This window comes from Pteropus vampyrus, unplaced genomic scaffold, assembly GCF_000151845.1.
Source record: "Pteropus vampyrus isolate Shadow unplaced genomic scaffold, Pvam_2.0 Scaffold349, whole genome shotgun sequence".
In the NCBI taxonomy this organism is placed as follows: Eukaryota; Metazoa; Chordata; class Mammalia; order Chiroptera; family Pteropodidae; genus Pteropus; species Pteropus vampyrus.
In genome coordinates, this window is record NW_011889130.1 from 2,093,896 (window position 1) to 2,121,085 (window position 27,190).

At 37.0% G+C, this 27,190-nt stretch overlaps 2 protein-coding genes, 1 long non-coding RNA gene and 1 other non-coding gene across 12 annotated transcripts in view; 3 read left to right on the forward strand and 1 right to left on the reverse strand.

Annotated features, from left to right (window-relative positions):
* NOL8 (nucleolar protein 8) overlaps positions 1-14,095 on the forward strand; it is a 29,540-nt gene extending 15,445 nt beyond the window's left edge. For 3 of the 6 annotated variants that reach the window (XM_023522562.1, XM_023522561.1, XM_023522564.1), the window contains exons 8-17: positions 332-445; positions 970-1,092; positions 1,369-1,459; positions 4,090-4,228; positions 4,920-4,997; positions 10,044-10,312; positions 11,836-11,962; positions 12,522-12,592; positions 13,189-13,271; positions 13,711-14,095. In XM_023522562.1, the coding sequence (XP_023378330.1) occupies positions 332-445; positions 970-1,092; positions 1,369-1,459; positions 4,090-4,228; positions 4,920-4,997; positions 10,044-10,312; positions 11,836-11,962; positions 12,522-12,592; positions 13,189-13,271; positions 13,711-13,761 (1,146 nt within the window). In that variant the 3' untranslated portion in view covers positions 13,762-14,095. The remainder of the gene's footprint in view (positions 1-331; positions 446-969; positions 1,093-1,368; positions 1,460-4,089; positions 4,229-4,919; positions 4,998-10,043; positions 10,313-11,835; positions 11,963-12,521; positions 12,593-13,188; positions 13,272-13,710) is intronic. The other 3 variants (XM_011378960.2, XM_023522563.1, XM_011378965.2) reach the window with 3 other exon arrangements.
* LOC111731103 lies at positions 8,465-16,642 on the reverse strand. Its single transcript, XR_002776952.1, has 2 exons — positions 16,272-16,642; positions 8,465-8,735 (listed from the first exon to the last, which is right to left on the reverse strand). It is a non-coding gene; the product is annotated as an uncharacterized LOC111731103 (long non-coding RNA).
* Positions 16,643-16,754: 112 nt separating this feature from the next.
* Positions 16,755-27,190, forward strand: part of IARS (isoleucyl-tRNA synthetase) — a 94,026-nt gene continuing 83,590 nt past the window's right edge. For 2 of the 4 annotated variants that reach the window (XM_023522560.1, XM_023522559.1), the window contains exons 1-5: positions 16,756-16,889; positions 23,626-23,751; positions 24,280-24,436; positions 24,698-24,817; positions 26,815-26,897. In XM_023522560.1, the coding sequence (XP_023378328.1) occupies positions 23,633-23,751; positions 24,280-24,436; positions 24,698-24,817; positions 26,815-26,897 (479 nt within the window). In that variant the 5' untranslated portion in view covers positions 16,756-16,889; positions 23,626-23,632. Of the gene's footprint in view, positions 16,890-20,451; positions 20,618-23,625; positions 23,752-24,279; positions 24,437-24,697; positions 24,818-26,814; positions 26,898-27,190 lie in introns of all 4 variants that reach the window. The other 2 variants (XM_011378966.2, XM_011378967.2) reach the window with 2 other exon arrangements.
* LOC111731128 lies at positions 20,664-20,796 on the forward strand. Its single transcript, XR_002776964.1, has one exon. It is a non-coding gene; the product is annotated as a small nucleolar RNA SNORA84 (small nucleolar RNA).

Consider the following 27,190-nt stretch of genomic DNA (forward strand, 5'->3'; position numbering starts at 1 on the left):
AAAGCCTAAAATAGCTACTCTCCAACCCTTTACAGAAAAGTTCGCCAAACTCTGGGAAAAATTGTTCAGGCCATGATGAACAACAGATTGACTGGGACAAACCTGAAACCAGGGACAGTCTTTGGGTGGTCATGAGCCAGAACCAAGGTAGTAACAGTGGGAAAAGATTTAAAAGATATCAGGAAGATCCAATTGATGGGACTTTGTGATCAACTGGATATGGAGAGAAAGAAATCAAAAGTTTCCATATTGGGAAAATAAGTAGACTTGGCAGGAAAAGAGATGAGGGGTTGTCTTAAAATGCAATGTTCTTGATGATGTCATGCTCTAGGATGGTCATCCAGAGAACAAGCCAACGCATATCATCTTTGGTTCTGACAGTGAAAGTGAGACAGAGGAGACATTCACTTGGGAACAGAGCCGTCTGGTAGAGAAACCACTGAAAGTAAGAAGTTCAAGATATCCGTTTGGGCATTCCTCTATTTTTTGCAGATCCATTTCTGCCTTTTGCGTACCAAGACCTGCACACAACTGCCAGGCTCAACCAACGGGAACCATGATAAGACCCAGGGCTCCCCACTCCACCACACACAGAAACTACAGGGACCTTGGAGATTTTATTCTCCATGAACCTACCTTCCACATCATCTTCACAGTGATATCAATATTAGTGAAATCCTGCTGAAAGTGTTCTCACATATATAATAACTGTCCTCCTGGTCTGCCCCGCCTTCCGCCCTCCCCTCCCCCCACCCCCCATTCAGACTGCATTGGGAGCCTCTGGATTATTATCTTAAGAGGCCAAGTAGATATCACTGAGACAGGAGTTTCTGTTTTAGACCACCATCCACTGTCACCTGGGAGATGCTTCTGGGTTATTGGTTCTTAAATGTAAGGAGGAAGATTACATATGAAAACACTGATTGTCTCAGTTTTTAATAAATGTTTCTGTCTTCATCTATGTAACAGGAGTCCTTGAGTAGAACATCTGGGAAGCTATTTGACAGCAGCGATAATGAGGAATCTGATTCTGAAGATGACAGTAACAGGTTCAGAATTAAACCTCAGTTTGAGGGTAGAGCTGGAAAGAAGGTTAGTTAAGACTGAAAATAATAAAACGTGCAACATGTCCTTATTTTTTGACAGTCCTTAAATCTAGATAAATGCATAAAGACCTTGATTCACACTTAATCATTTAACTATTTTGGGAGTAAGTCCTCCACTACCCATTCTGATTGGTTCATAGGTAGGTGAGGTTATGCAAACATTAATTGGAATTTCAGGGTGTGGGAGGGCCCTTGGAAGTCTTCTTTAAAAGCAGTTTGTTGGGAATATGGCTATTGATTATATATTCGTTTTGTCTTTGAGCTCATGGATTTGCAGTCTCGGTTCACTACTGATGACAGATTTCGCATGGACTCCCGATTTCTAGAAAGTGACAGTGAAGAGGAACAGGAAGGTAAATGCCTCGTTGTCCAAACAGTCCTGATATCAGAGCTAGGACAACCTAAGAACAAGTGGAGAAACTCTGTACCCCAAGATATTGTGGAATCTTATAATCCAATGGTTAGATTACTCTGTACTTGTATTTGTTTGTACATATTTACTGAAAAAATTTAAATTACTTGAAGCTGCCAAAAGGACAGGAATAGGTAGCATCCACCAGAGGCACCATCTTCCTCCATCACATCTCTGGCATAAGATAATAGGTGAGGTCTCTACCTGGCAGTCAGTTGGGAGGTCCAGGTGAGTCAATGGAAGACAGTTAAGTCACACTTGTCTTTCTGAAAAAGAGTATTCATTTTCCCTCCTGTGTGTGTGTGCTGAATGCAGGTTTTTAAAAAGCAGTTTATCATCATTGAATGCCATTCTACTTAAATTCATCCTTATTTGCATGTATCTAACAGCAACGATGCTATCAGGAGCATCCTACGTTTCTATGCATTTTTTACTTCCTTTAGCATTTTTCATTGCAGTGGTTCTAAACTTTCCCTACAAGACCTTTTATTCTTATCTTCGAGCAAGCTCTTTGCTTCTGTCTCCAGTCTTAGAACTTCTTATACCTTCTCTTTTTCTTTTCTTCCTGAGTTAATCTAACCCGCATCTTAATCCCCCTTATTTGTACACCCCATTACTTTACCTCCTTTCTCATGTGCTGCTTCACCCTTCTCCTTCTAGCTCCTTTCCTGTTTTACAAAGTTAGGTCTCCTAGGTCCAAAAAGTTATTCTTCAACACTGTCAGTTTTCAAGTTGCCACTCCCATCTTCTTTTTAGTTCTAAACTCGAATTGAAAAAAATAAATCGCATCTAATTCAGAAACAATTGACTATTGAAAATGTAGTTTCTGATTTGATGCTCTCAATTCTCTGAAGCGATTATTATGTGCATTATATATTTCCAAAAACCAGGATTCAAAGAGTAAATTCTCAGGGTCCACACCAACTTACATTTCAGAGCCTGTCTCTCAAAATTCCATGTTTAAAACATAAAATGGACAGAACCTTAGGAATAACCTACATTTAGAAGTTGCATGTAGAGGTTACTTTCTTAACAGACTTTGGTCTTCTTACAACTCTTCTGGTGCGTGTTCCCTCAAAGCTATGAATGGCCAGTTCACCAGATGCTGTGGCATTTTCTCAGACTACCCTCTTCAACCTACCTATAGCATTTGTCACTGTTGACCATCCCTTCTTGAAATGTTCTCATCGCTTTGCTTCCCATTATACTATAACTTCCTGGGTTTCTTTTTATTTCTTGGTTTCTAATTTTCCTTTGCCTCCAGGCATAGGCTCTTTCCAGGTTCTATAAATTTAAATGGCTTTAGCCTTCTCTTAGACATGGATAGTTTCCAAATTTGAGGTGGTTTTTGCTCCTGACTCTTCTGCCGGGCTCCCAACCATTCTTTCCTGAGTGCCTGATCGATATTTCTCAAAAGCATTTGTGGGCCTGTGTTAAAACTCAAATTCCAAATTGGATTTCTCTCTCACCTCCTGTTTCTGTTGAATGCACTTCCATTTTTAAGGCACTCGGACATAGAACCTCGGTCTTATTTTTTTCCTTCCCAATTTTTGAGGCTCAATTTTTTTGTGAATTTTAAAGACTCTTGCAAGTAAGCATCAACAGCCAGGTTATAAACACCTTGAGCCCTTTTATGTTCTACTTCAGAGTGGTCATTATTAGGTTAAAATTGAAATTGCCATTTTCAAAATCAAAAGTTTTTAAATATTAGTAGTTTCATGTGGTTCAACCTAATGCAGTGTACAACTCTTTTATACTTTATTTAACTTATATGTTCATTTTGTTTCCTGCACTTGGCATGCCCTCCTCTCACCTCAGAGGATCCACTTTGTCTTTCTTCCATTACACTCCACCTGGTTTATAAAGCATTTCTTGATCCAGTTGAACATAATCTTTATCTCCTTTGAACCCTTAGAAACTTTGAGGGCATCTCTGTAAAGAACTTTCAAATCAACATTTTGTTCTAGTTTCTGTTACTTGGTTTATATCCTTGGTTTACATGAAAAATTGCAAGGGTTTAATTAAGACTTAGACTTCTTTTGTATTTCTTTCATTTCTATGTGTAATCCAAATTAGTTGTTCAACATCGTTCTCTGATATTTGTCTTTTTCTAGTAGTTGAGGATAACAGCTTATAGGCTTCCATGATGCCATGTGTATAGGCTTATGGCTCTCTTCCTGCAATGTTTATTACTGAATCAAAGGAGGAAGCGACAGTCTGCTAACATATATTTAAAGTCAGTAAAGTTACCATCTATACTTTTAGATTTACATGTAATTTAGATAACATTTTTAGAAGGTGAAAAAACGCAGTCCATGTTCACTTTAATTTTGTAATTAGTATCTTTCTCTATTATATTCGTCAGTCTTTACCTTGACAACTGTGACTGCCACTAAAAGCCATTAAATCCAGATGCAATTTTGATAATTACAAATAAAAATGGGACTTTTTGTTTGCTGGTCATGCAACTTTCATCTTTGCACATGTTTATGTGATTGATAAATATTTTATGATTGAGACTTCTCAAGTTATGTTTGCCTAGAGATTACTAATTATCCTTTCCACTCTAAGAGATAAATGAAAAGAAAACTGCTGAGAAAGAAGAGCTTGCTGCAGAAAAATCGAATGCCCTGAATGTCGTGCAGAATATTTTGCATATTAACTTAAGCAGTTCTACAAGCAAAGGATCAGTAGCTGCTAAGAAATTTAAGTATGGTTTATGTTCTATCCAATTCCACCTAGTTTCCTTTTCTATAAATGTCTTCTTGAACTCAGTTTAAAACTAGGCCATTTTAAACTTCCTGGAGAGGGCAGTGGCAATATGTATCAGATCCTTAAAAATATATTTAACCTTTGACCCAGTGATTCCAACTTCAAGAAAATCTTAAATTATTTCTGTATTTATATTCTATATATTATAGTAGATTGCGCCTATTAGTGAAACAATTGGACAATGGCTTAAAAATTAATAAGTGTAATTTTATTATGGAAAATTTTAAACATGTAATTTAGAGAGATTACTGTAGTGAAACCCCTCTACACTATCACCCAGCTTCTACAATCACCAACATTTAACCAGTTTTCTATACCTTCACTTTTCTCCTGTGTTCCCCACTGACATATTTTATGCAAATCCTAGTAGTATATCATTTTATCTATATATGTTTTACTATATTTAAAGTAATTTTTAGTATTAACAAAAAGATCCAGGAAAACTCAAAACTAGGTAATTTTAAATACGATTGTTTTTAATGAGATCCTAATACTCTTTTTCGATATGTATAGCTTTGCCTTGCTCAAAAATTGGAATTACTCTGGTGTTGAATTATAATTTGGTTTTAACTTTTTGCATTAGTGTTTTGATTTATCTCTTCCAACTTATCACTCCTTTTTTTACGTAGGGACATCATACACTATGATCCAACAAGGCATGAACATGCCACTTACGAAAGAAAGAGAGATGATAAACCAAAAGAAAGGTAAATCAAGCTACTTCTTTTAGTAACGGGATCATTTAAATTAATCTAATTTCAGACAATGAGAAAAGTAGATAGTAACCAATATCCCATCCATTGGTTTCCATTGTATTTAGTTTTAAGACCAGGGAAAGTAAAGGAGTGGAAGGAATTACGAACATGGTGGAGAGAGCCTTAACTTTGACAAAGGACTTTCATGCATGTGCTCCTATTCTAATATGGTGCCTCCTACCTGTATTACTTTCTTGTAGCTGCTATAACAGATCATCAGAAATTTGGCAGCTTAAAATCACAAAAAAAATTTTTTCTCACAGTTCTGGAGACCAGGAGCCTGAAATAAAGTTTATTGAAAGGACTGCATTCCTTCTGGAGATTCAGGAGGAAAATCCATTTCACACCTCTCTCTTAGCTTTAGGTGACTGCCAGCAATCCTTGGTTTTATGGCTATATTACTTCAATCTCTCTTCCCCCTTTACATGGCCACCTCCTCTTTTCTGTATATCATCTTTATGTCTATTATAAGGATACTTGTGATTGCATTCATTTAGGGCTTATCTGGGTAATCCTGGGTAATCTCTTTGTTGCAGGGTCTTAACTACGAAGATCCTTTTTTCTAAATATGGTAATATTGACAGGTTTTAGCAGTTAGGGCCTGGACATATCTTTTGGGGGGCAACCGTTCAATCCACTACTCTTGTGTGGTAAGAAATTCTATGTCCTATGTGCAGTCAGTTTGATAAATATGCTAAATACATGGAGCAACCAGTAACTTTACCTGGTTTAATTCCTTCATTTTCCTGCTGTTAAAATCACTAAAGGCAATGTGGTATCCTGAATTAGATCCTGGAACAAAAAAGACATTTGTGAAAAAACTGGTGAAATGAGAGTACAGTTTGCATTTAGTTAATAGTAATATAACAGTATTCATCGTTTAGTTTCGACAGTGCTATCATTATATAAGTTGCTACCATAAGAGGAAACTAGATGAAGGTTATTTGGGAATGCTGTACTATCTTTTCAACTTTTCTGTAAATCTAAAATTGTTCCAAAATTAAAGGCTTATTTTTAAAAGAATCACATATCAGACCAAAGTAGAAGTGTCAAATACTTCTTACAAAAGTATAATTTTTTGTGTTATTTAAGATAATCCACAATGAACATGGTACATAAGTGGGGTATATTTTGTATAATGTATTAGTTTTTATTTACATCTAGGGCATATTACTTATCTATTGCTACATATCAAAGTATCCAGAACTTAACATCTTAAAACCTCAACCATTTATTATCTTGAAGTGTCTGTGAGTCAAGAATTTGGGAGCCGCTTGTGTAGGTGGTTCTGGCCAGGGTCTCAAGATAGAGTTTGCAGTCAAAATGTTGCCTGGGGTTTCAGTTTCTGACGGTTTGATTGAGCCTGGATGGTCGGCTTCCAAGATAGTTCATTCACATGGCTGTTGGCCAGTTCCTCACATTGCTAGCCTCTCATTAGGCAGCTTAAGTGCCCTCATAACTTGTCAACTGGCTTCTCACAGAGCAAGTGACCCAAAAGAGTAAAGATGGAAGGCATAGTGTATTTTATGACCTAATTTTAGAAGTCACACACTGACATATCAGCCTTATATAATTTTTTTGAAACAAGTCACTGAATCCAACCCATACTTTGATGGGGAGTTTAAGTACCACCTCTTAAAGGAAGAAGTATTGAAGAATTTGCATACATATTTTAAACCACCACAATCCACCGTCTGGCCACAAATTTATATTCCTACCACATGCAGAATATATTCTCTCGCTCTCTATGACTCCCCAGAAGTCTCACCTCTTTCAGCTTTCAGTATCAGTTCAAAATTTAGGATGTTGTCATCAAAATCAGATCTAGGTGCAGATGAGACTCATCTGTTGTTGTTCCTTGAGCATAGCACCTTGAGTGCAGTTTTTGTGATCAGAAGACCTGTGAATTATGGAGACAAGTTTTCTGCCCCTCCCCCAACATGTGGTGATGAGACAAAACATAGGCTAACCAATCTAAGCACTGTTACTCAGTGGAGGAAAACAAGAAGGCATGGAGTCACTGGTCCATAGTAGCTCAAAATCTAGACAGGCAAATGTTACAAGTTCTTTGATTAGAACTGAGGGCCTGAGAATAATTCTCCATTGTTCTGGATTCTGCTTTTTGGCTTATCCTTCTTTTTCCATGAACAGTAACATGTTTGAAGCTGAGTAATTTTCTCAGCCTACTTCGTGTTTGTAGAAATGTGCGAGGCTAAAAGCCTCTTTGTTGTGGAATGACTTTGTACTTATCAGCCCAAGCTAGTAGTATTTCTGTTAACTTAATTCTCTGAAAATATTTGTGGATCTGTGAATATTCTTGGGGTCATTCCATTACACAAAAGCCACACTCAGAAATCATTTTGAAATCAGCCTTTTTTACTTTGGCTTCTGCTGAGATTGCTGAGAGAAAACATCTTTAAACTCTTTGGAAGCCTTGTTTTTTAACACAGAGTTTCTGAGCTGAGCTATGTATAAGATCTTAACAAAGAATTTTATTTTATATATAGACTGGGGTATACAAATTTTTTTGTTAAGGGTCAGATAGTAAATATGTTAGGCTTTGCAGGCCAGATGGTCTGTTCCAGTGACTTCACTCTGCCTTCGTAGCAGGAAAACAGCCATAGACAATATGTAAACAAATGAGGTAGGCTGTGTGCCAATAAAACTATGAGTAAGACACGGAAGTTTGTGTCACATACATTTGTGCATGTCACTAAATCATCTTTTAACTCTTTTCCCAACCATTTCAGACTAAAAAATATTCTTAACTTGTGGTGCATACATAAATAGGCAGCAGCCTAGATTTGGCCCATGGGCCATAGTGTGCCAACAACTGCTTTAGACCATATTTTTCTAAGAGTCTTAGATTTGATCTTGCTTAGAAGCTGTTTATTAAATTTCATGTCATTTGCCTTATGGAAATTAGGACATGAGATACTGGTTCTTTATAAAAAATTTTTTCCTGTAGTTTCACTGTTTCCACCACATATTATGGTAAACAGCAAGAAGAAACCACCAAATACCTTCACCACCTTCCTGGACATCTCCTTAGCTAGATCACCTGTTCATTAGGTACATTTTCTTTGCACATTAATAAAGGTGACACTGTTGCTAAACATTCTGTCACTGCATAGCAAGGATCCCCTTTCTTCCAGTTTCCAATAGCATTTACCTCACTTTTCTGCAAGCCCTTACCTGCAGCTTCCTCAGAGTCCATGTGTTTTCTACTAACAGTTTCTTCAAAGTTCTTCAGGCTTTTGCTAACACACTCACTGACTTTCCAATTTCTGCCCATTGCTTGGGCTCTGAAGCCACTTCTACATTTTAGGTTTACGTTATAGCCACACCCCTTTTCTAGGTCCCTGAATCTGTTTCCCTTATGTATTACTGTGTAAAAAATTGCCCCAAAATTCAGAAGCTTGGAAACTCAAACATTTATTAGGTCCCAGTTTTTCTGGGTCAGGAATTTGGGAGTGCTTCACTAGGTAGTTCTGGCTCAGAGGCTCTCAAGAGGTTGCAATCAAGATGTCACCTATGGCTGCAGTCTCTGAAGGCTTGAGATCTGCTTGCAAAATGGTTCATGCATATGGTTGTTGGTAGTACGCCTCAGTTCCTTGCCTCGTTGGCCTCTCCACTTGGGTATTTGAGTGTCCTCACAGCATGGCAGCTGTTTCCCCAAAAGCCAGTCATCTAGAAGAGGGAGAAAGCAAGGAGAAAACCAAAGTGCATTCTATGACCGTAGTGTCAGTAGTCACACACCATCACATCTGTCTTATTCTTTTGGTTAAGGAAGTCACTAAGTTCAGCCCACACTCAAGGATTGGGGGAATTCATTCCACCTCTTAAGTATCAAAGGATCTTTGGACTCCTTTAAAAACCCAGTACATTATAGCGCAATGATTATCACTTGGAACTGACAAAGGAACACCATTTTTTATAGAGTTTACTTCCATAGGAGGTATATCTGTCCTAAATCCTAGCCAAGTTGGTTTATTTAATGAAGTATAAAAAATTTCTTGCTGTATAATAGTTTCCACCAGTAAGATGATCATTTAAGACATCTTGTTCACTTATTAGTTTAGGGAATACAGTTAGAATTTTGGCCTGATGTTATTTCATTATAGATTCAGTCAACTCTAAAAAGAAAAAGGATTTTTTTCTTTTATTTTCTAAAACTTGATACTGGAAACTGCCATGTAACTTTTTAATCTAAGATCAAAGAGAAAAGTATATTCCTAAATATAGAGTAGATTTATGGTAATACAAAAATTTCATTCCAAAATAAACTAGACTTAGCATATTTATAATTCATTTCTAAAACAGAATTGTGATTAAATTCTTTTACGCCAGTTATGTAAAATTAACAAAATTTTAGAACCTGGATAGATTTTATAAGTCACCAGATTTAACGTCTTCATTTTGCAGATGAGAAAACTGAAACACATTGTGGTTAAGTGATTTTTCTTACTCAAAGCTAGTATCTTAGGTGTAATTTCTGAATTATAGTTTAGAGGATAAGAGAGGGGTTTGATTCATGTTTATTCCTTGGAGCTGTTTGAGATAGTTTTGTGTATAAAAAGCCTTTTGGTCAATATTCTGCTTTTATGAGTAGAGTTTTATATGTAGATCCTACTGGTTGTTGAAAGGATGGAATTAAACTTATCCAAGGTATTTTTTCTTTCTCGATTTCTGAAAGTTTTCTAAAAATTGATTGTTTTGGGGTGGCTTCATAGTGTAGTGGTTAGCACGTCTGCTTTACATGCAGAAGGTCCTGGGTTCGCGCCCCAGGTGGAGCCATAGACCATACCCCAGGGGTGCCAGGCCCCGGGTGCATGCCATGAGCATAGGGGAGGAGATGCCCCGCCTTCAGAGATCCAGTTCTTAAGGGGAAACGGCAACATCCATGGTTCAGGGGTGGAAATGGGGGCAGGGGAAGAATTGAAAGAGGGGGAAAATATTGACTGTTTTGTTGTAATGAACATGTCTATGTTAATGCAGTAAAGCAAAGCGAAAAAAGAAAAGAGAGGAAGCTGAGAAGCTACCTGAAGTGTCTAAAGAAATGTATTATAACATTGCTATGGATTTAAAAGAAATATTCCAAACTATAAAAGATTCCAGTGAAAAGGGAGACGTGCCCTGGAATGAAGACTGTGACAGAGAGAAAGCTGAGGAAGACCACGACCCTGCAGCTCTGATGACTAGGGCTAAGCAGCCCAGCGGGTTCACATTCTCCTTTTTTGATTCAGACACTAAAGGTGTAAAGGAAGGTACTTTTTTTTTAACTTTTTCATTCTAGGCAGTTTAAACTCAATTCTACATTAACTGTAATGATTTACCATTAGCTGAAGAATGGATTCTTTCTTCCACCTAGATAAACAGTATGAGAATCTATATTAAGTGACTATGAACATAATGTGCCTGCAGCTGTATTTAATGCAGCAAAAAATTGTTTTTGCCTTAAGGGAGCCAACTTCTAGCTAGCTGCCGTATGAAGGGAAACTAGAGAATAATGTACAACATCCTTTCTGTTGAAGTAGAAAGAAATAGTCATGAAGAAATTTAGTCATATATTTAAATAGCTTCATATATTAAATGCATTTGTAGAAGCCATGGCTTATGGAAACCAAGTACTATATGGTAGGGGAAAGGAAGAATGATAACCTTGGCTTTATACAAATATGCTGTGTCACAGCTATACCAGTTGTTTCTAAATTTATCCTTGCATGTTTGCCAGAACCTAGAGAAAAGTACCAACACTGGTATGTATAGTTTTGCATTCCACTTCAGGTTTACCTCTGAAGGCCAACATGGGCCAAAAGTTAAAAACACCTGTTCCTTTGGAGGCTGCTCTTCACCTAGTATTCAAAATGGAAGTGTAGCTTTTCTGGAATTTCATTGTATAAAGCAGGATACACCTATACAAGAGAATACATGCACACTTAACTACAATGGATGCTACTTTAAAGATTAGCAGTTAAAATAGCATTCATATCTTCTATCATGTGTTTATTCATATCATGTGTTTAGCAGATAAGTATTAAATACCAGCTCTATGGTACTGCAATCTAACAGTTTTTCAAATATTGTTCTAAATAGAACACAGTATATCATGTACTATGCTTACCTCATTCTCTTTCCTGTGTGGTCCATTTTAGTCCCAAGGTAAGTCCTAAACTATTAAGCGCAGTCAGTGCGGTATGGATGTTAACTATGATTCTTCTGACTTTGAGAGCCAAGTTTGAGAAAGTTGTCTTGAAATGAGTACTAAGACATCTCAGCAACCTGGGAGATGTGCTTTAAGTACTTGGGAAATTTGGGGACTTGTGAGGTGATTATCCACATTTTACAGCAATAGCGTTTTCAGCAGTTCTGGAAAGAGATCTTGGAAACTGAAAATGTAAACATAAGTACCTTTTCACATGTATAAATAAGCAGGAGGGAAACCTGGTTTCACTACATTATTTTCTATTTTAGGCTTCTCATGCTAGCACAGATGCCACAATTATTTTGTTCTTTTAAACTGCGTTGCCCACTTATACACCTTTAGCTTTTGTATTTTTTTAATAGAATACTGTATTCCTTATCAGATCACCCTAGCAATGCCAAAAATATGATAGTAGTTTCTCTTAATATTTGAAACTCTTAGAAGATACTACTTATTTTTAATTAATGATAAGATATTGAAAATGTAGAGATATGCATGCCTGGTGAAAGTAATCAAATGAGTGTGTTCAGAAATGCTTGGTTGTTAGTTATAATCCTGTTATCTTTTATTGTCGTGATGATATAGATACCTACAGAGTTGAGACAATGAAACCTGGTAAGGCTGCCTGGCAGGGAGCTCCTCGTTTCCAAGACAGCAGTTCAGAAGAAGAAGATGTTACAGAAGAAATAGATGACAGAACTCCCAGCCCTGGGTAAGCAATTTGTTTCTCTACAGGAATACTTCATAATTTGTAAAATTCGAGTTAGACATGCTTTAGAAATATTCTAGAAGTATCTAAGCTTATTTTTTCAAGACAGTTTTTTCTCAGCTCTAGAGAATTCTGTATTTTTTTGTAATAGGGGGCATGTTTTATTTTCTTGAGATTTGGATTGCATTGGATGGAGAATATGTGTACAGGGAAGGGAGCCTAACACTGAAGTCCCTGGTCGGGAAAGAGGATGCTGCAGCTGGCTGGCTGCCATCCGATGGGAAACACTGGCAGATGGGGTGGCAGTAGTAAGATGGGAGTATCATCAACCAGCATAGGGAAGATAGAGCTTGTACTTAAACAAGTCTTCATTACCAAAGATTCAGAGAGAAGAATGTTGACTAGGAAGAGCATGAGATCAGAGCAAAATAAGCAAAACATAAAGCAGATATACTTAAGGAACGGTTCATTTATATTTTCGATGTAAACATTTCTTCTAAAATATTGAAATTAACCAACCAATATCTATCTAATCTATCTCTGTCTTTCTGTCTCTTTTCAGAGAAGTATCATTGCCTGGAAAAGAGACTGCTAGATTTTTCTTTTTCTCTAAGAATGATGAAAGACTTCATAGTAAGTTCATTTTTTGATTATAGAACCGATAATAGTACAGCTCTCACCACTGCGCATTCTGATACAGTAACATGCATCTAAGTAAGAACTGTTGGGCAAAAATTCTGACCCTTTGCAATGTCATATGGTTTAGCCGCCTCTGATAGACTGATGCATGTCGACTTATAAATCTCTGGAAGGCTGAGAGCTCCCACTTATTACCTCCTTCACTCAATTATTATCATCAACAAGGGCTTGTTTTGCTTCAGGGACATGTTTAGAAGCTAGACAAAAAACTCCTACATTTGTAGTACCCTGTAAGTTCATGTGAAAACTCTGAGGCTGTTGGTGAACTCATTTCTTAAAGTCTAGCACAAACATAAACCAAGTTATATAATAGTAAATGGTATATAAATAGTAAAATCCTAGCAGTTGTACACTTCTATTTTGTAAAATAAAAAAAAAATTTTAAAAACTGTTTTTGAAAACTGGCATTAATTGGTGAGGGAAGAGAGGAAGGTCTTAACTAGAATTAAAGACCTCGATAATGTCAGCACTAGAATATTGTCCTTTTGGTATTAATATGCTTCTTATCTTTTTTTATTTTTTTTTCCGAGTAGGTTCTGGCTTATTCTGGAGAGGACTGGGAGGCAATATTAGCAGGAATTCTTGGGAAGCCAGAAGAAACAACTTGCTTATGGTAGGTAATTGTCTCTTTATATTGTCTCCTAAAATAGATAACAGTGTTATGTTGTGTTAATATTTGCCTTGTGTAAGAATATGGCAACTTGAGACAGAAAGGATGTCTTAGAAGGGAACTTTGAGGTTATTTAATCCAACATTCATAGTACAGGTGAGGAGACTAAAGACTGGCTGAGTTGAGTGCTGGTCCAAATTCCAACCATGTTCATTAAGTAATAGGAAACCATGAGACTTTTGAAAGATTGCATTAGACTTTCCATTGTAAACACTTAAAGCCAAAAGTTTAAATAATCCCTGTTCATTCCAGGTGAGCACCTCCAAAATGGTTTCCACGACCCTGACACTGAATAATCCTAAATTTTACTTTATAGTTACTGAACTCCTTGAAAATAATTTACGTTTATTTTTAACAAAGGCTTTTGATTTTGTTTGTCTAGGATTGCCGGAAGAAACATAAAGATGCCAAAAGGAGAGTGAAACCAAAATAATAAGTGTCATTATTGGTTTCGATACTGATTGTGAACAAGAAAATAATTTCAACAGATAAGAATTCAGAGTGAAGGAATATTCAAAATATAGCTGATGAATATCATTCTGGTTGCTGTCTTTTTCTATGGATTTCCCCTATTTCTTCTTAAGTAATTACTTCAAAAAAATTAATCTGAACTTTTTTTTAATGAAGCACAAAATAGTCTCTCAAAAAACACTTTTTATGTATTATCTCTTTGCCTTCCATCCTCAATAACTAATGGGCATCTTCTGATGCAAGGTTTACATAAAGCCTGTTTAAATAAATGGGTCAGAGCACTTGTGTTTTCCAAATTAGGCCTTGTTTGAATTATAGGCTGCTTGAAATATTTATTTCTAATTGTACCAAGTACACCTTATCTCCATCTTGTGGTTTTTGTTTAAGAGGTTGAACATAAATCACACTTGAGTTCTATATTTACATCCTGATGAATAGCCAAATGAAATGCAGGATATTTCAGACCAACATCATAGGAGAATTTTGTGAGGACCAGAAAAGGACACCAAATACAGAGTTTTCTTGTCCTGGGCCTCTAGGAATTGATGAAAAGGCCTGTCAATCCCAAAATTCTAGTTAAACAAGAGGCTTATGAAAAGTCCAAGTGTCTGTCTGAAAGGTATGTAGTCACAGTTAGGAGTAAGGACTCTTAAGTCCATTTAAGGAAGCAGATTTTATACCTTATTAAATCAACCTGGCTAGAATGAAAGACAGATAAGCCTCTTAACAAACTGGGATCTCTACAGAATTTTGTTATGTAGACAATCCCAAGAGATTATCATTGAGCCATAATGTGTATACCTGAAATTAAGTATTGATTGATTAACATCTTGATTCAATATAAACTTATTGAATCAAGGGCTGGGATGTCATCTGATTAACCATTAATCTAACACAGTGGGTGCTCAGTACATAAATTTTTTAATAAGTAAGGTCCAAGGAACTAAGTAGCCAAAGAGTCATTCTTAGGTTTCCAAGACTTCAGATTTCACAGGAAATGGAAACAACTGCTCAACAGGATAAAGAATCCAAATATTCCACTTTCTCTTGATGTATACTACATTTATACTTTCTTATCTACTGCTGTATAACAAGTCATGCCATTAACAAACATTTTGCTTACAAATAACCAATTTGGTCAGGACTCGGTGAGGACTGCTCATGTCTGCTCGATTGGAGTGGCTCTACTGGGGCTAGTGGATCTACTTCTGAGATGGCGTGCTCACTCAGTACCTATCCATGGGATTCCTTACAGCATGGCAACCAGGTGTCAGGAACCAGAAGCCGATGCTGCTAGTCTGTTAAGGCCTAGCCCAGAAATTGGCTCAGAGTCATTTCTACTATATCCAATAGGCTTCACTGTATCCTCTGACATTTATCTCCATATTTCTACCCAACATGCTTATGCTGTGATTTCTTGGTTTTTCAGTTTCAGAGATTACCTGTTAACTTCCTACTCTGAAAAATGAGGATTTAACTCTAGTTCAAGCAGTATATTTTGACCACATTTTTTTCCTATTATCTCTTGTTTTCACTTACTCAACTTTTTCTAGACTTAGTCTTCCCAGACCTTCCAACACCATAAAATATTTCTCAACTCAATTTTTAAATAATCCTCCCCACACTTTTCCCCTGGTGTCATCTGTCTGGGAGCCCTCTGTCCTGCTCTAATCTAGGCTGGACAGATGACAAATATGAACTGAACAAGGTGGCAACTTGAGGAATGCAAAGACTTAAAACACTTTCCAAGTACTTCTAGGTAATAGGCTGAAGACACACAACTACTAAACGTGTTCAAGTGAGTTCCATTATTGAGTCAAGCATTAACCTCATTGAGGAAGGACATGAAACCCACCTTTCCCTAATCCCAGACACTTAGTAGGGTGTTCCTAGACTTTAAGTGACTGTCGAATGAATGCTGCATAGACTATCAAAATGTTCTTAAACTTATCAGGGAAGTGCTTTCTTCATATTCTCAGATCGAGTTTTTCTGTCCCTCTAATGGGTTCAATATTCAATTTGTCAAGGCCTGAAATTTCCTTGTAGTCTCTGGTGCCAAAGCCTGAGGTCCACTGTCCCTTGCATGGCTCCAGATTCTCTTCTTTTTAACCAGCAGATCCAGAGGTGCCAGGCAGACAGTAGTGATAAGTAAGCAGATAAGTAATTTTATTTTCATAAAACAATTTTAAGGCTAGTTACCAAGCATTTCCTTTTTGTTTTATCTCTCCATACGGCTATTTACCATAATTTCTGCGGTAAAACCCAGAACTCTCTAGGTGGCACTGAAGCACACAGTAGGGAAGGCTTCCCTGGAACAACACTGACCAGGAGTGTTTCAGCTCCTTCCATTGTATTGTTGACCTCTGTGTTTTTCTGAGAACAGGAGGTCTCTTAAGTTAAGGAGGTCAGGAATTTTAGTGTGCAGCAGAGTCATCCAGAATGCCTTTTAAAATGCAGATGTTTGTGACTCACCTCCAAAAACAGTCTAAAGCAGTCTACGTATGTTGCCCAGGACTCTGCATTTTTGCAAACTTGGGTGATCTGGTGCAGGTCTCCACTATACTGAAAAAACGGCCCTAGAGCTGAAGCTGCTTTCCTGTAATGGTCGCCTAGGAAAGCAGACTTGAGAACGCGTAGTTACGGTCCCGAGAGTAATAATTACCGAGGCCACCGTCATTAGATTCGATTTGTCCACTGTACAGGTGGTGAACATTGACAAACGCGTACACCGGTGTAACAGCGACCGATCAGGCTGTCGAACTTAAGCCGCCCCTCGGTGCCCGTCCCAGTCAGTCCCCACCCTGGAGGCGGCTACAAGGTCATTTCCCCCCTGTCGCCCAAGCTGCGTGGAATAGTCCGGCCGCCCTCCCAGCACGCACTACAGGGCGCGGCCGGGCAGGCGTGGCCAGAGCCCCGTTCAGCAAATCGGCGTCCGATTTGTTGACGGGTGTTTGACGACGCGAGCTGATTAGCCGGTGCGGACCGCAGGCGGTCGCTGTCAGAGCCTTGCATCACCTCTGGACCTCTGGAAATCCTGCAGTGGCGTCCACGCGGCTTCTTCCGAGGCGTGCAGGCTCGGGAGCTCCCCAGGTACGGCATCTGTGTACACTGTTTTTTGGTGTTTCTTCGGGCCTGTGGGTTAGTTGAGTGCATATCCATTTCCAAGGAGAAGATTGGGAAGGGGTGTAAATGGGGCTACAGAACTCAGAACCCGCTACGAATCCTGACTCTCGGGCCGAGGGTTGGAAGTTGAGGTGTTCATTAGACAGACCAAGTTCTAGGCTCGCATGAAAGAGCATTTATGGCTGGGTGTCTGGCGTTACAGAGGAGTAGTAAGCACAGTAATCTTGTCCTCGGCTCTCACACAGTTTGATAATGCAGTGCAGTGTGCATAGAGGAGGAAGACAGATCTTCAGTGGGATTTGAAGGTGGAAAAAGAGACGGTGTCTCAGGAACTGCGATGGGTTTGAGGCCTTGAAGACAAGGAGTTGGGGGAGAGAGTGAAAGGGTCCAGGGGACCATATCGAAGTAGCAGTGAGGACTTATAAGAACTTTAATATCATAACTTGTGGCCACATATATGGATTTTTTTGCAACTTGAGCTCTGAAACCGCTTACAGAGAATAACCTTGCCTGCAGATTGAGCAGCCCCCTTTGTCCTGATTTTAATGCTCGATAAATTGTACTGTTTGCATCCTTGTTAAATAATACTCCCTGTACTATAATTTTGTAACCAAAGACAGCTTTTTGTTCTACAGGACTGGGCTGAAACTATGATGTTGATAAATGCTTAATCATTATTACCCATTGTTCTCATCTCACAACCACACTTGTTTAACCACTGAGTCAGCTCACCATTGAAAGTCCAGTTACCCCCACCAATCAGAAAACCAGTGATGTAAGTTTAGGGTCTTGTTGCTCCTAGCAACCTATCTCATTGATCATCAGCTTGCAACTTTTGCCTTTGTAAACCCTTCCCTATCCTTTCCATTTGGGACATATTCTCTGTTCATACCGAGGACTACATTTCCTGGTTTGCAAATCATTATCTGAATAAACTTTTAATTTTCAAAAGAAGTTCCTTTGGACTTCTGTTTACAGCAGGATTTCAAAGTGTATGATGATTGAGGAAGTGGGCAGTAGTCACTGGAGTCACTGCAGCTTAGGATATATGTAAAGATCAAGTGAGAGATAGTACACAGCTTCCAGCCTTAGGAATTTATGGTTTCCTTCTTGAAAGACATGGTACTTGAAATGAGACCAAAAGAAAAGATAGATTTTTTTTAAGGTAGCACAATATTTCTTTTAGCATTCAGGTTTTGCAGAGAGCTCAGGAATGATAAAACTAGAGGCAAAGTAACAGATTTATGGGATTTCTAGTAATATGATCAACTTTTAAAAAGTAAATATCAGTAAAATGGTGGATAGCAGAGGAGAGAAGACAGCTAAGTGTAGATTGCACTCTTTAAATGTTTTGGGAGAGATGATATAGTGGTTGGGCAAGGGCAATAGAATGGAATTTTGAGGCAAATAAGTGATAATAGCTTACATACATGATGTGATTGCTGTGAGCTGTAGTAGGCATTATTTCATTCATTATCATTGTGAGTGTTTATAATTTATTTTACAGGTGATTAACTTCCTGTAGCTCAGATATTAAGTGGTGGCAAAATTCCAAAGCCAGTCCTCTTAACCATTATCCTGAGCCAGGAAGAGCCCATAGAGAAGGATAGATTGGAAAAGAAAGTAGAAGGCGTGTCACTGTGGAAACTAAGGATACTGACAAAGGGATTCATTCATTTTGAGCCCTTACCATGTATAAGTACACACTGGAGGTCATATAGTAAAGTCTTACTGCCAGCATCAAGTATACAGTTGAATTGGAGGGTCTGGGGGCCATGCAGTGCAAATAAACCACAATGTGTAGGAGAGGAACAGATTCAGGGGATGGGGATATTAGTTCTGAAAAATGGGGATTGATGGAAGCCTCACAAAATTAAGCTAAGTAGTATTAGAGTATTTGGAAAAAGGGACTGATAGAAGAAAATGGTTTTGTTTTTCAGCAGTGCCCAAGAGCATGATGTAGCTGTAGTGTGTTTTATAGGAGTAGAGGGCTGAAGTAAGAATAGGAATTTGGAGTAAGACCATGGTGGCCTTAAGTGTTCCACTGAAAAGTCTACAGAGTGCTATTAGGAGTAAGGCACCCTGGAATTCTTTTTTTTTATTACAGAAATGTTACTTTCAGAGCTTTTCAATTATGAAGGTTAATCTACAGTGGTCTGTAGGATATAGAATATTTATTTTTCTCTTTATTTTAAAAGTTTTTGTGATAATATATAACCCCCCCCCCAAAAAAAAATCTTCAAAACAAAGTAGTAGGAGTGCTAAAATTTTTTTTGACTTTCACAACTAAAGTCTTTTGTAAGGTTTCATTGAGCCCGAAATACTAGTCAGTCTTGGGGAATGGAGTCTAAACCCCCAGCAAGTAGCATGGCTAGTTAGAAAAGATAGCACATCCATCGTTCCAGAATTTTGCAAGCATTTTCTAAACATCAGGTTAGGGGGAAGAGGGAAGAAAGAGGTGACTGAAAGAATTTACATTAGCTATAGGCAAAGGGTGAGAGAAATTATGGCAGTGCCAGCTCTGGGATAGGCACAGAGTCTGTATAAACAAATGTCTACTCCTGTAGATTGGCTGAGGGCAGCAGTCTGGAAAGCCCACATGTAAACAAGTGGAGGCTCCTAGAGTTAGATGATGCCTGGCTGAACAACAAATGGAAATAGCCACCTGGAAGTTAATCCAAAGTCCCAACAGGCAAAACTGGAATATGAGCAGTCTTTCGTTAGCTAGTCAACAGCCATTAACAGATTAATAGTTCTGTGTCTTTCTCTTAATCTCTGGCCACCGTAATTTAATTTAGAACATCTCGGAATTTTCTCCTTGTCAGAGGTGACAAATAAAAATCTGTTCTTTCATGTCTTCCCCTCTAATCTTACTCCCTGATGGTAGGATTAAGTTTGGTAGATAGTCTTCTAAATTTAACTACAAAATTACTTAAACATAGATTTAACATATATATATAAAATTTATTGAGAGTGATACACAGTATAAATTGCCACAACTGAGTTGCTGTTAGTATGTATAGATAATATGTATATTTAATATATCATGATTTATTATTTTTAATGCCTACATGGTATTGATGTACTGTAATTTATTTTAGTCACATATTCATGAATATTTTAGTTATTTCCAGGTATTTGTCTGTAAAAACAATGCTTCAGTTACTATCTTTGTACATGTATTCTATATTTGTGTAAGTATATCTGTGCTGTATATGTTAGTAGGATATTACTAAACTGAGAAAAAGCTAGAGATAGACCACCTCTGTGGTTAAATTTGACTTCATGTTATGAAGACCTGTTAATGAAGAAAAGAGAACAGAAAAATAGTCAGATCCACATGACTTAGTGATCAATTTGGATATGGGCATCATCTGGTAGTACTAAAGGTGACTCGGAAATTTCAGGTGATGGGAGTGAATAGTGGAACTACTACTACAAGTGCAATTAAAAATGGGAGCAGGTGTGACAAGGAAAATCATGAGATTTATTTTAAACAAAAATTTTTTTTTCTGTATGCTTCCCAAAGATCTATTGAAGTAAACGCCAAGTAAAGATCAAGGAAGGTATCAAGAAATTCCTGAACAGGAGGTTGAGGCTAAAGATGTCTGTAGGAGTTGTATAACAGGGAAGAGTGAAGGCCTGGATTATAGGAAGAGGGAAGAAGAGGTGGTTGCTTTCCTGAGCAAAATCTGGTGAGGTCAATCTACTTCCTCTTTCCCACTCCCCACTCCCACCAGCGCCCTGTGGGTACTGGATGCTGTTGTGCAGGCATAGCTCTCCAGGGCATGTGAGGAGCCAAAGCAATCCTGTGATTTATGCATGGAGGCTGTTTCTCTTCAGTAGCCACCATAGCCCTGTCACTGATACATGGCTTTTCCTGGAATATTCGGTGTCATTACAATTGGTCTTTGTGTTTGGCATAATAATGTAGTGGTTCTTAATCTTTTGGGGAGTAGAGGCTCCCTAGAAATTTTTATAAAAGTTATGAGCCTTCTTCGTGGAAAGCTTAAATCTCATTTTCTCAACAACACAAAAAAAATTAAAAGTTCAGATAAATAGTCCTAAATAATGGTCAGAACAATTCTGGAGTAGTGACTCTCAAATTTCGATGTGCATGCTAATCCCATGGGATCTTGTTAAACATAGGTTCCGGCTCCTCATTCAGAGGTAGAGCGGAGTCTACTCTAATAGCTTATATAGATCTTGACAATCATAGGACCGGCCTTTAGGAGCATTAGAAGTGACAGTAGATATCTACAGATCTACTGTTCTTTCAGTGCAATCTCTTAAGTTTCAGTTGCCCTCTAAAAAGGTAGTCATTAAACCAGTAGGACCCCTAGTAAATCAGTAAGTGCACAAACAATTCCTCTTTCTGTCCTTGAAAGACTAGAAGTTGTAACAAGAACTGAAGATCCAAATTCCCTCGACTTCTATTTAATACCATTTAATGGCACACTAATCATAAATGGATGGTTGGGTTAATTAAACGACCCACCTGTTCTTGTTTTTTTCTTATTTAAAACTCAAAGACACTCTTGCATCTCAAAAAGAAAGGAAAGAAGAGATACTGCTTATAACAAACTTTAAATTTGTTTTGATGGCATTGGTCAATTATTGTGATTAGGCTTTGATGTTTTCAGAATTACTTAAACTCTGTAGGCCTCTTTGCTTCTAAAGTCTGTTGCCTTAGACTTACAGTTCTTGAGTTCTTAAGGTTTTCCATCTTCTCTGTTGTTTTCTCGTTATTAGTAGTCCTATTTCCTTCTAACCTGATGTTGGCTTGGAAATCTGGCCTAATTTTAGAATTATAAAGCAAGACTAAATAAGCTTTGAGGAAGAAAAGGCTCCAGAATGCTTGGTAGAGAGTTAAACCCCAGATTAGTCAAGTGTTTCTACATGATGTTATTAGCAAAACTCTTAAAATGACATTTTAAGACTTCTCTCCTAGGGACTAAATGATGAGAACTATAGAATTTGTCCTTCCCAAAAATCATGAATAAGCAATAAAAGGGATACAATGGAAAATTGGAATGGGCTAGGGATTGTATGAATGTGAGAGTCTCATCTTTTTTAACTTTAAAATTTTTTTAGGTCTTATTCTTTAGTAGCAAGTTGTTGTTATTAGGGTTAACAAAATAAGGTTAAAGAGATAAGGATATTTCAGCAGAAGTGCTTTCTGTCCTGTGAGTGTAGATACAAATTCTTACCTACTTTGAGATTTTTTTTCAGATTATTATTGAATTTTTATTGTCACTAGATAGAATTCCCCGTATTTTTTTGTTTACTTTTAGAAGCATCTTGTCTACAATTACTAAATGTTATACTATTGTTGAAAAATAGATGAAGAGTGTGATTTGGACACAAGTTTTGCAATAATTTTGAAAATAGCATGTATCCCTACTTCACACTATATATAAAAATAACTCAAAATGGATCAACAACCTAAATTCAAGAGGTAAAAATTCACAACTGTATTTTAGGTAGTGGTTTCTTAGACAAAACCTCTAGTAATAACAACAACAGCAACAACAACAAAAAACAGATAAACTAGATGTCACCAAAATAAATTAAAAGTGTATGTACTTCAAAGAACACTGTGGGGGGGCGGGAGAAGGCAACCCACAAATTGTAGAAAATTTTTGCAAATTATATAGCTGATGAGGAGGGCTTGTATCTGGAATATGTAAAGAATTCTTACAACTCAACAAAAAAAAGACAACTCCATTAAACACTGGGCAAAGGATGAGTAGAGAGCTAAGATACAAAAATGAACAATAAGCACATGTTCAACATCGCAAGTCATTAGGGAAATGCAAATCAAAACCCCACTGAGGTCCCACTTCCTACTCACTAAGATGTCCTGTAATCCAATAATAGGTAATAAGGAAGGAGGACTTGGAGAGACTGGAATCCTCATTCACTACTGGAATAATGTAAAATGGTGCATCGGCTTTGGAAAACATTTTGTCAGTTTCTTAAAAATTTAAACACAGAGTTACCTACCAGTTTCACTCCTAAATGTATACTCAAGAGAACTGAAATCATATGTCCACACAAAAACTTACACATGAATATTCTTAGCAACAGTGTTCATAATAGCCGAAAAGTGGAAACAATCATAATGTCCATGAATTGATGAATGGGTAAACAAAATATGGCATATCCATATAATGAAATATTATTAGTTATAAAAAATAATGAAATAGGAATACATATGACAGCATGAACTAAGCTAGAAAACAATTCTAAGTAAAAGAAGCCAGAGAAAATAGGCTATATATACATGATTCCATTTATATGTAATGTCTAGAATAGGAAAATCTATAGAAGCAGGAAGCAGATTTATGGTTGTTGGAGGGCGGGGGAAGGAGGGAATGAAGAGTGACTGCTAATGTGTATAGGGTTTTAGAGGGTAGGGTTGGAGCAAATTAACTTGAATGTTGTAATACAAAAATTCAGATGAAAATGTTCTGGAATTAGAGCATATGATGATTGCACAACCTTGTGAATATACTAAAAACCATGGAATCGTACACTTTATTAAGGATGAATTTTATGCTATGTGAACTTTACCTCAAAAAAGCTGCAATTATGTTTAAAGTACCATGTAGTATCAGGTAGTAATATGTACGGTCATTTTAATATATGTACTCTATTATCCCTTGACTTTTGAGGACAATAAATTTGATTTCTTTTGCAGCAACAAAATGGTTCAACAAGTTCCAGAAAACATCAATTTTCCTGCTGAAGAAGAGAAAATCTTGCAGTTCTGGTCCGAATTTAATTGTTTTCAAGAATGCTTAAAGCAATCAAAACATAGGCCAAAGTATGTATGTGAATTTCTTTCATAAGGGTAGAGTCCTTAAGAAGTCATTTCTTTCACTGCATTTCATTAAGAAGGGAACTTCTTTTTTCATTTTTGTATTTTCCCAGAGTCTCTTAGCTCTCTATATAGTGGGTACTCTCAGTCATAGATATGCATTGAATGAATGAGTTCTTTTTTTATCATGGTTCTCACATGCTCAAAAACTATGAGATAGTCATTTATTGTCCTATTTTACTAATGAATAATATCATTCAGCATCAGGATTAATAACTTGGATTATGTTGTGGAACTAATAAATGAAGAATGGATGGCCCACTGGAGGCCTCTCCAGCTCTACCATAACGACCTTTTTTGGAAGCCAGGACCTACAGTAAAAACCTAATCAGTTATATCTGAATTTCCTCGTCTCACTGCTTTTCTTCTCCCTGAAGACTCCACTGTGACAGGAGCCATCTATAGAAAAATGTTGTCCTGAATTTTTGCTATCTGTTTTAAAGTAACTTAATATATTTTTATTATCTCTTATAGATTTACTTTCTATGATGGACCTCCTTTTGCAACTGGACTGCCTCACTATGGACATATACTTGCAGGGACAATTAAAGATATAGTTACGAGATACGCTCACCAGAGTGGGTTTCACGTTGACAGAAGATTTGGATGGGATTGTCATGGCTTACCAGTGGTATGTTTGAGTCACCAGCCTTTATAATATTTTGATTTTTTAGTAAGCATTAGATTTAGTAAGCATTTCAAGTAATATATTAACGTATGGTGAATTATTACTACAACAGACTTTCTTCTACTTCATTTCCATAATTCTACAGTTCATTTTCTCTGTAGATTTTCTGAGAACTAATTTTTTTAAATCTTATTTTTCTAGAGTTGCTAAATCGATTTTGTTTTGTAGGGTAGGGTTGTTAACAATCTTATCCTACATTTTCAGGAATATGAAATTGATAAGACACTAGGAATCAGAGGACCAGAGGATGTAACCAAAATGGGGATTGTGGAGTATAACAATCAATGCCGAGCAATCGTGATGAGGTATTCTACTGAGTGGAAGGTATGTTGGGTTATTTTCAGTAGAATGAACAAAACTTCTGATTTAAATGGAAGTTGAAATGATTTATGGTCCTTTGTGTTTTTTATGATGCTCCCAAAAGTATGTCTGTCCATGTGAGGTTGTGACATAAGAGGGGTCGACCATCCTGTTTAAAGGAGTGTTTAGCTTCCACCTCCAATCCTATTACCTAGACTATAGCTTAAACCGAAGCCTCTCTTTTCTTATTTCTTCGTGCTTGATTAGTCTTCTATATTTAATCTCCTACCTACCTACAGTATATAACAGGGATCAGGCCATCCTAGCAAATAGATTAACTTGAATGTTGTAATATAAAAATTCAGATGTTAAAATCCATTAAAATTTAAACCCATTGTTATATTAATTTAACTCCTATCTTGCCCACTCTTAGTGGTAGAGCTCCCACAGCTAGTACCGTTAAGTAACTATCAGGTGCTATCAGGGCTCTCTTGTTCTTATGGTCTTAGGAACAAAGTTCCTCAACTCCCAGTTTCCTCCCTGGCTCTTAGATTAATCTGTCTGTACAACTTAAAAATATGTCTGGCTTTTATTTTATTTTTTTTATCTTCTCCATCTTATCACTTACTGTTCTTTAGAATCCCCTATCCTGCCAATGGTTTCAGTCTTCTAGGCTTCAAACATTAATCCTCATGATCAAATCAAATGCTAGATCCTATCAAGTCTTTTTCCTTACTGTCTCTTATCTAGTCATTTATTTTCATTCCTATACCTTTCCTTAGCTTCACCCACCATTAGCTCCATTTCTGTAACAATCTCCTAATTGATCTCTTGTTTATATTCTTTAAACTCAACCTGAGCCTGCCAAGTTATCTCTCCAGGACTGTTCATCTTGCTCTTTCCTGTTCAGACGTTAAGTAGCTTCTCTTCATTGGTGAATAAAACTTTATTTCATCAACCTGAAGATCAAAGCTTCTCAATTTTCTCTTAATATAACTTTCTTGCCTGGTCACTAGTAGGGGAAAATCCTGGTGATGCTTATAATAAGTATATGGGTCTTTTTTTTTTTTCCTTAAATTTTTTTTTTATTTTTTAAACTTTTCATTTTGAAATAATCTAGACTTATTAAAAATTACAAAAGTAATATGAAGAGTTCCCCTATACTCTTCACTCACTTCCTAGCTAACACCTTCAATAATCATAGTGTAATTATCAAAAGCAAGAATTTAAATTGATACAATACTTCAGACCCTATTCAAATTTAACCATTTGTCTCACTAATTTTTATTTTTGATCCAAGATCCAGTTTAGAAGCACATAGTGAGTTTAGTTGTCATACCTCCTTAGTCTCCTTTAATCTGGAACATTCCCTCAATCTTTCTTTGTCATTTATGATCTTGTCACTTTTAAAGAGTACAAACCAGTTACTTTGTAGATTATCCCTCAATATCTGATGTTTCCTCATGATTCAGTTTAGGTTTTGCGTTTTTTGGAAAGAATACCTCAGAAGTAACATCATGCACCTCTCAGTCTATCATATCTGGAGGCCTGTGATACCGATATGGCTCATTGATGATGTTCACTTTGTTTACTAAGGTGACCAGGTCAGGTTTCTTCAACTCCTCTATAAAGTTGGAGTTTTTCCTTTGTAATTAATAAGTGTCTTATAGGGACAGTCCGTGCAAATATCTGTTTCTTTTATACTTTAACTCAGTAATTTTAGCATCCATTAATAATTCAAGCCAGGAACAGTTATATCCGTGATGTTTACCAGATAGTAGCTTTGATAGACTTTCATAAAAATATATTAATACTTGTAAATATCATTATCTGCATTATAGAATGAATGCCGGAAAAAAACTGGTTTTTAACCTTATATAGTGTGTTGATTGTAATATAGATTTTCTTGAACCATTGATTCTGTTTTCTCAAAATCATACTTGGTGATAATAGAAATAAAACACATTGATGTACAATAACAAATATCATTCTCTAATAACTCTAATATTTATATTTTTAAGTCTACTATTACCAGACTTGGCCGATGGATTGACTTCGACAATGACTACAAAACTCTGTATCCTCAATTCATGGAATCTGTCTGGTAGGTTTATTTGAAATTGTACATATAATGAATATTCTGTTATATTAGTGGAGAGGTGCTGTAGCATGGATCAATTTGTGTTTAGGTTCACAATTATCTGAAATCTTTGGGGATAGCTTTATTTTGTTTTAAGACTTAAAGACTACATTTTAGAGCATTTTTAGGTTCACAGCAAAATCAAGAGGAAGGTACAGAAATTTCCCATATACCCTGTGCCCCCACATGTGCCTTCCCCATTGTCAACACCCCCCACTGGAGTGGTACATTTGTTACAATTGAACCTTCACTGACAT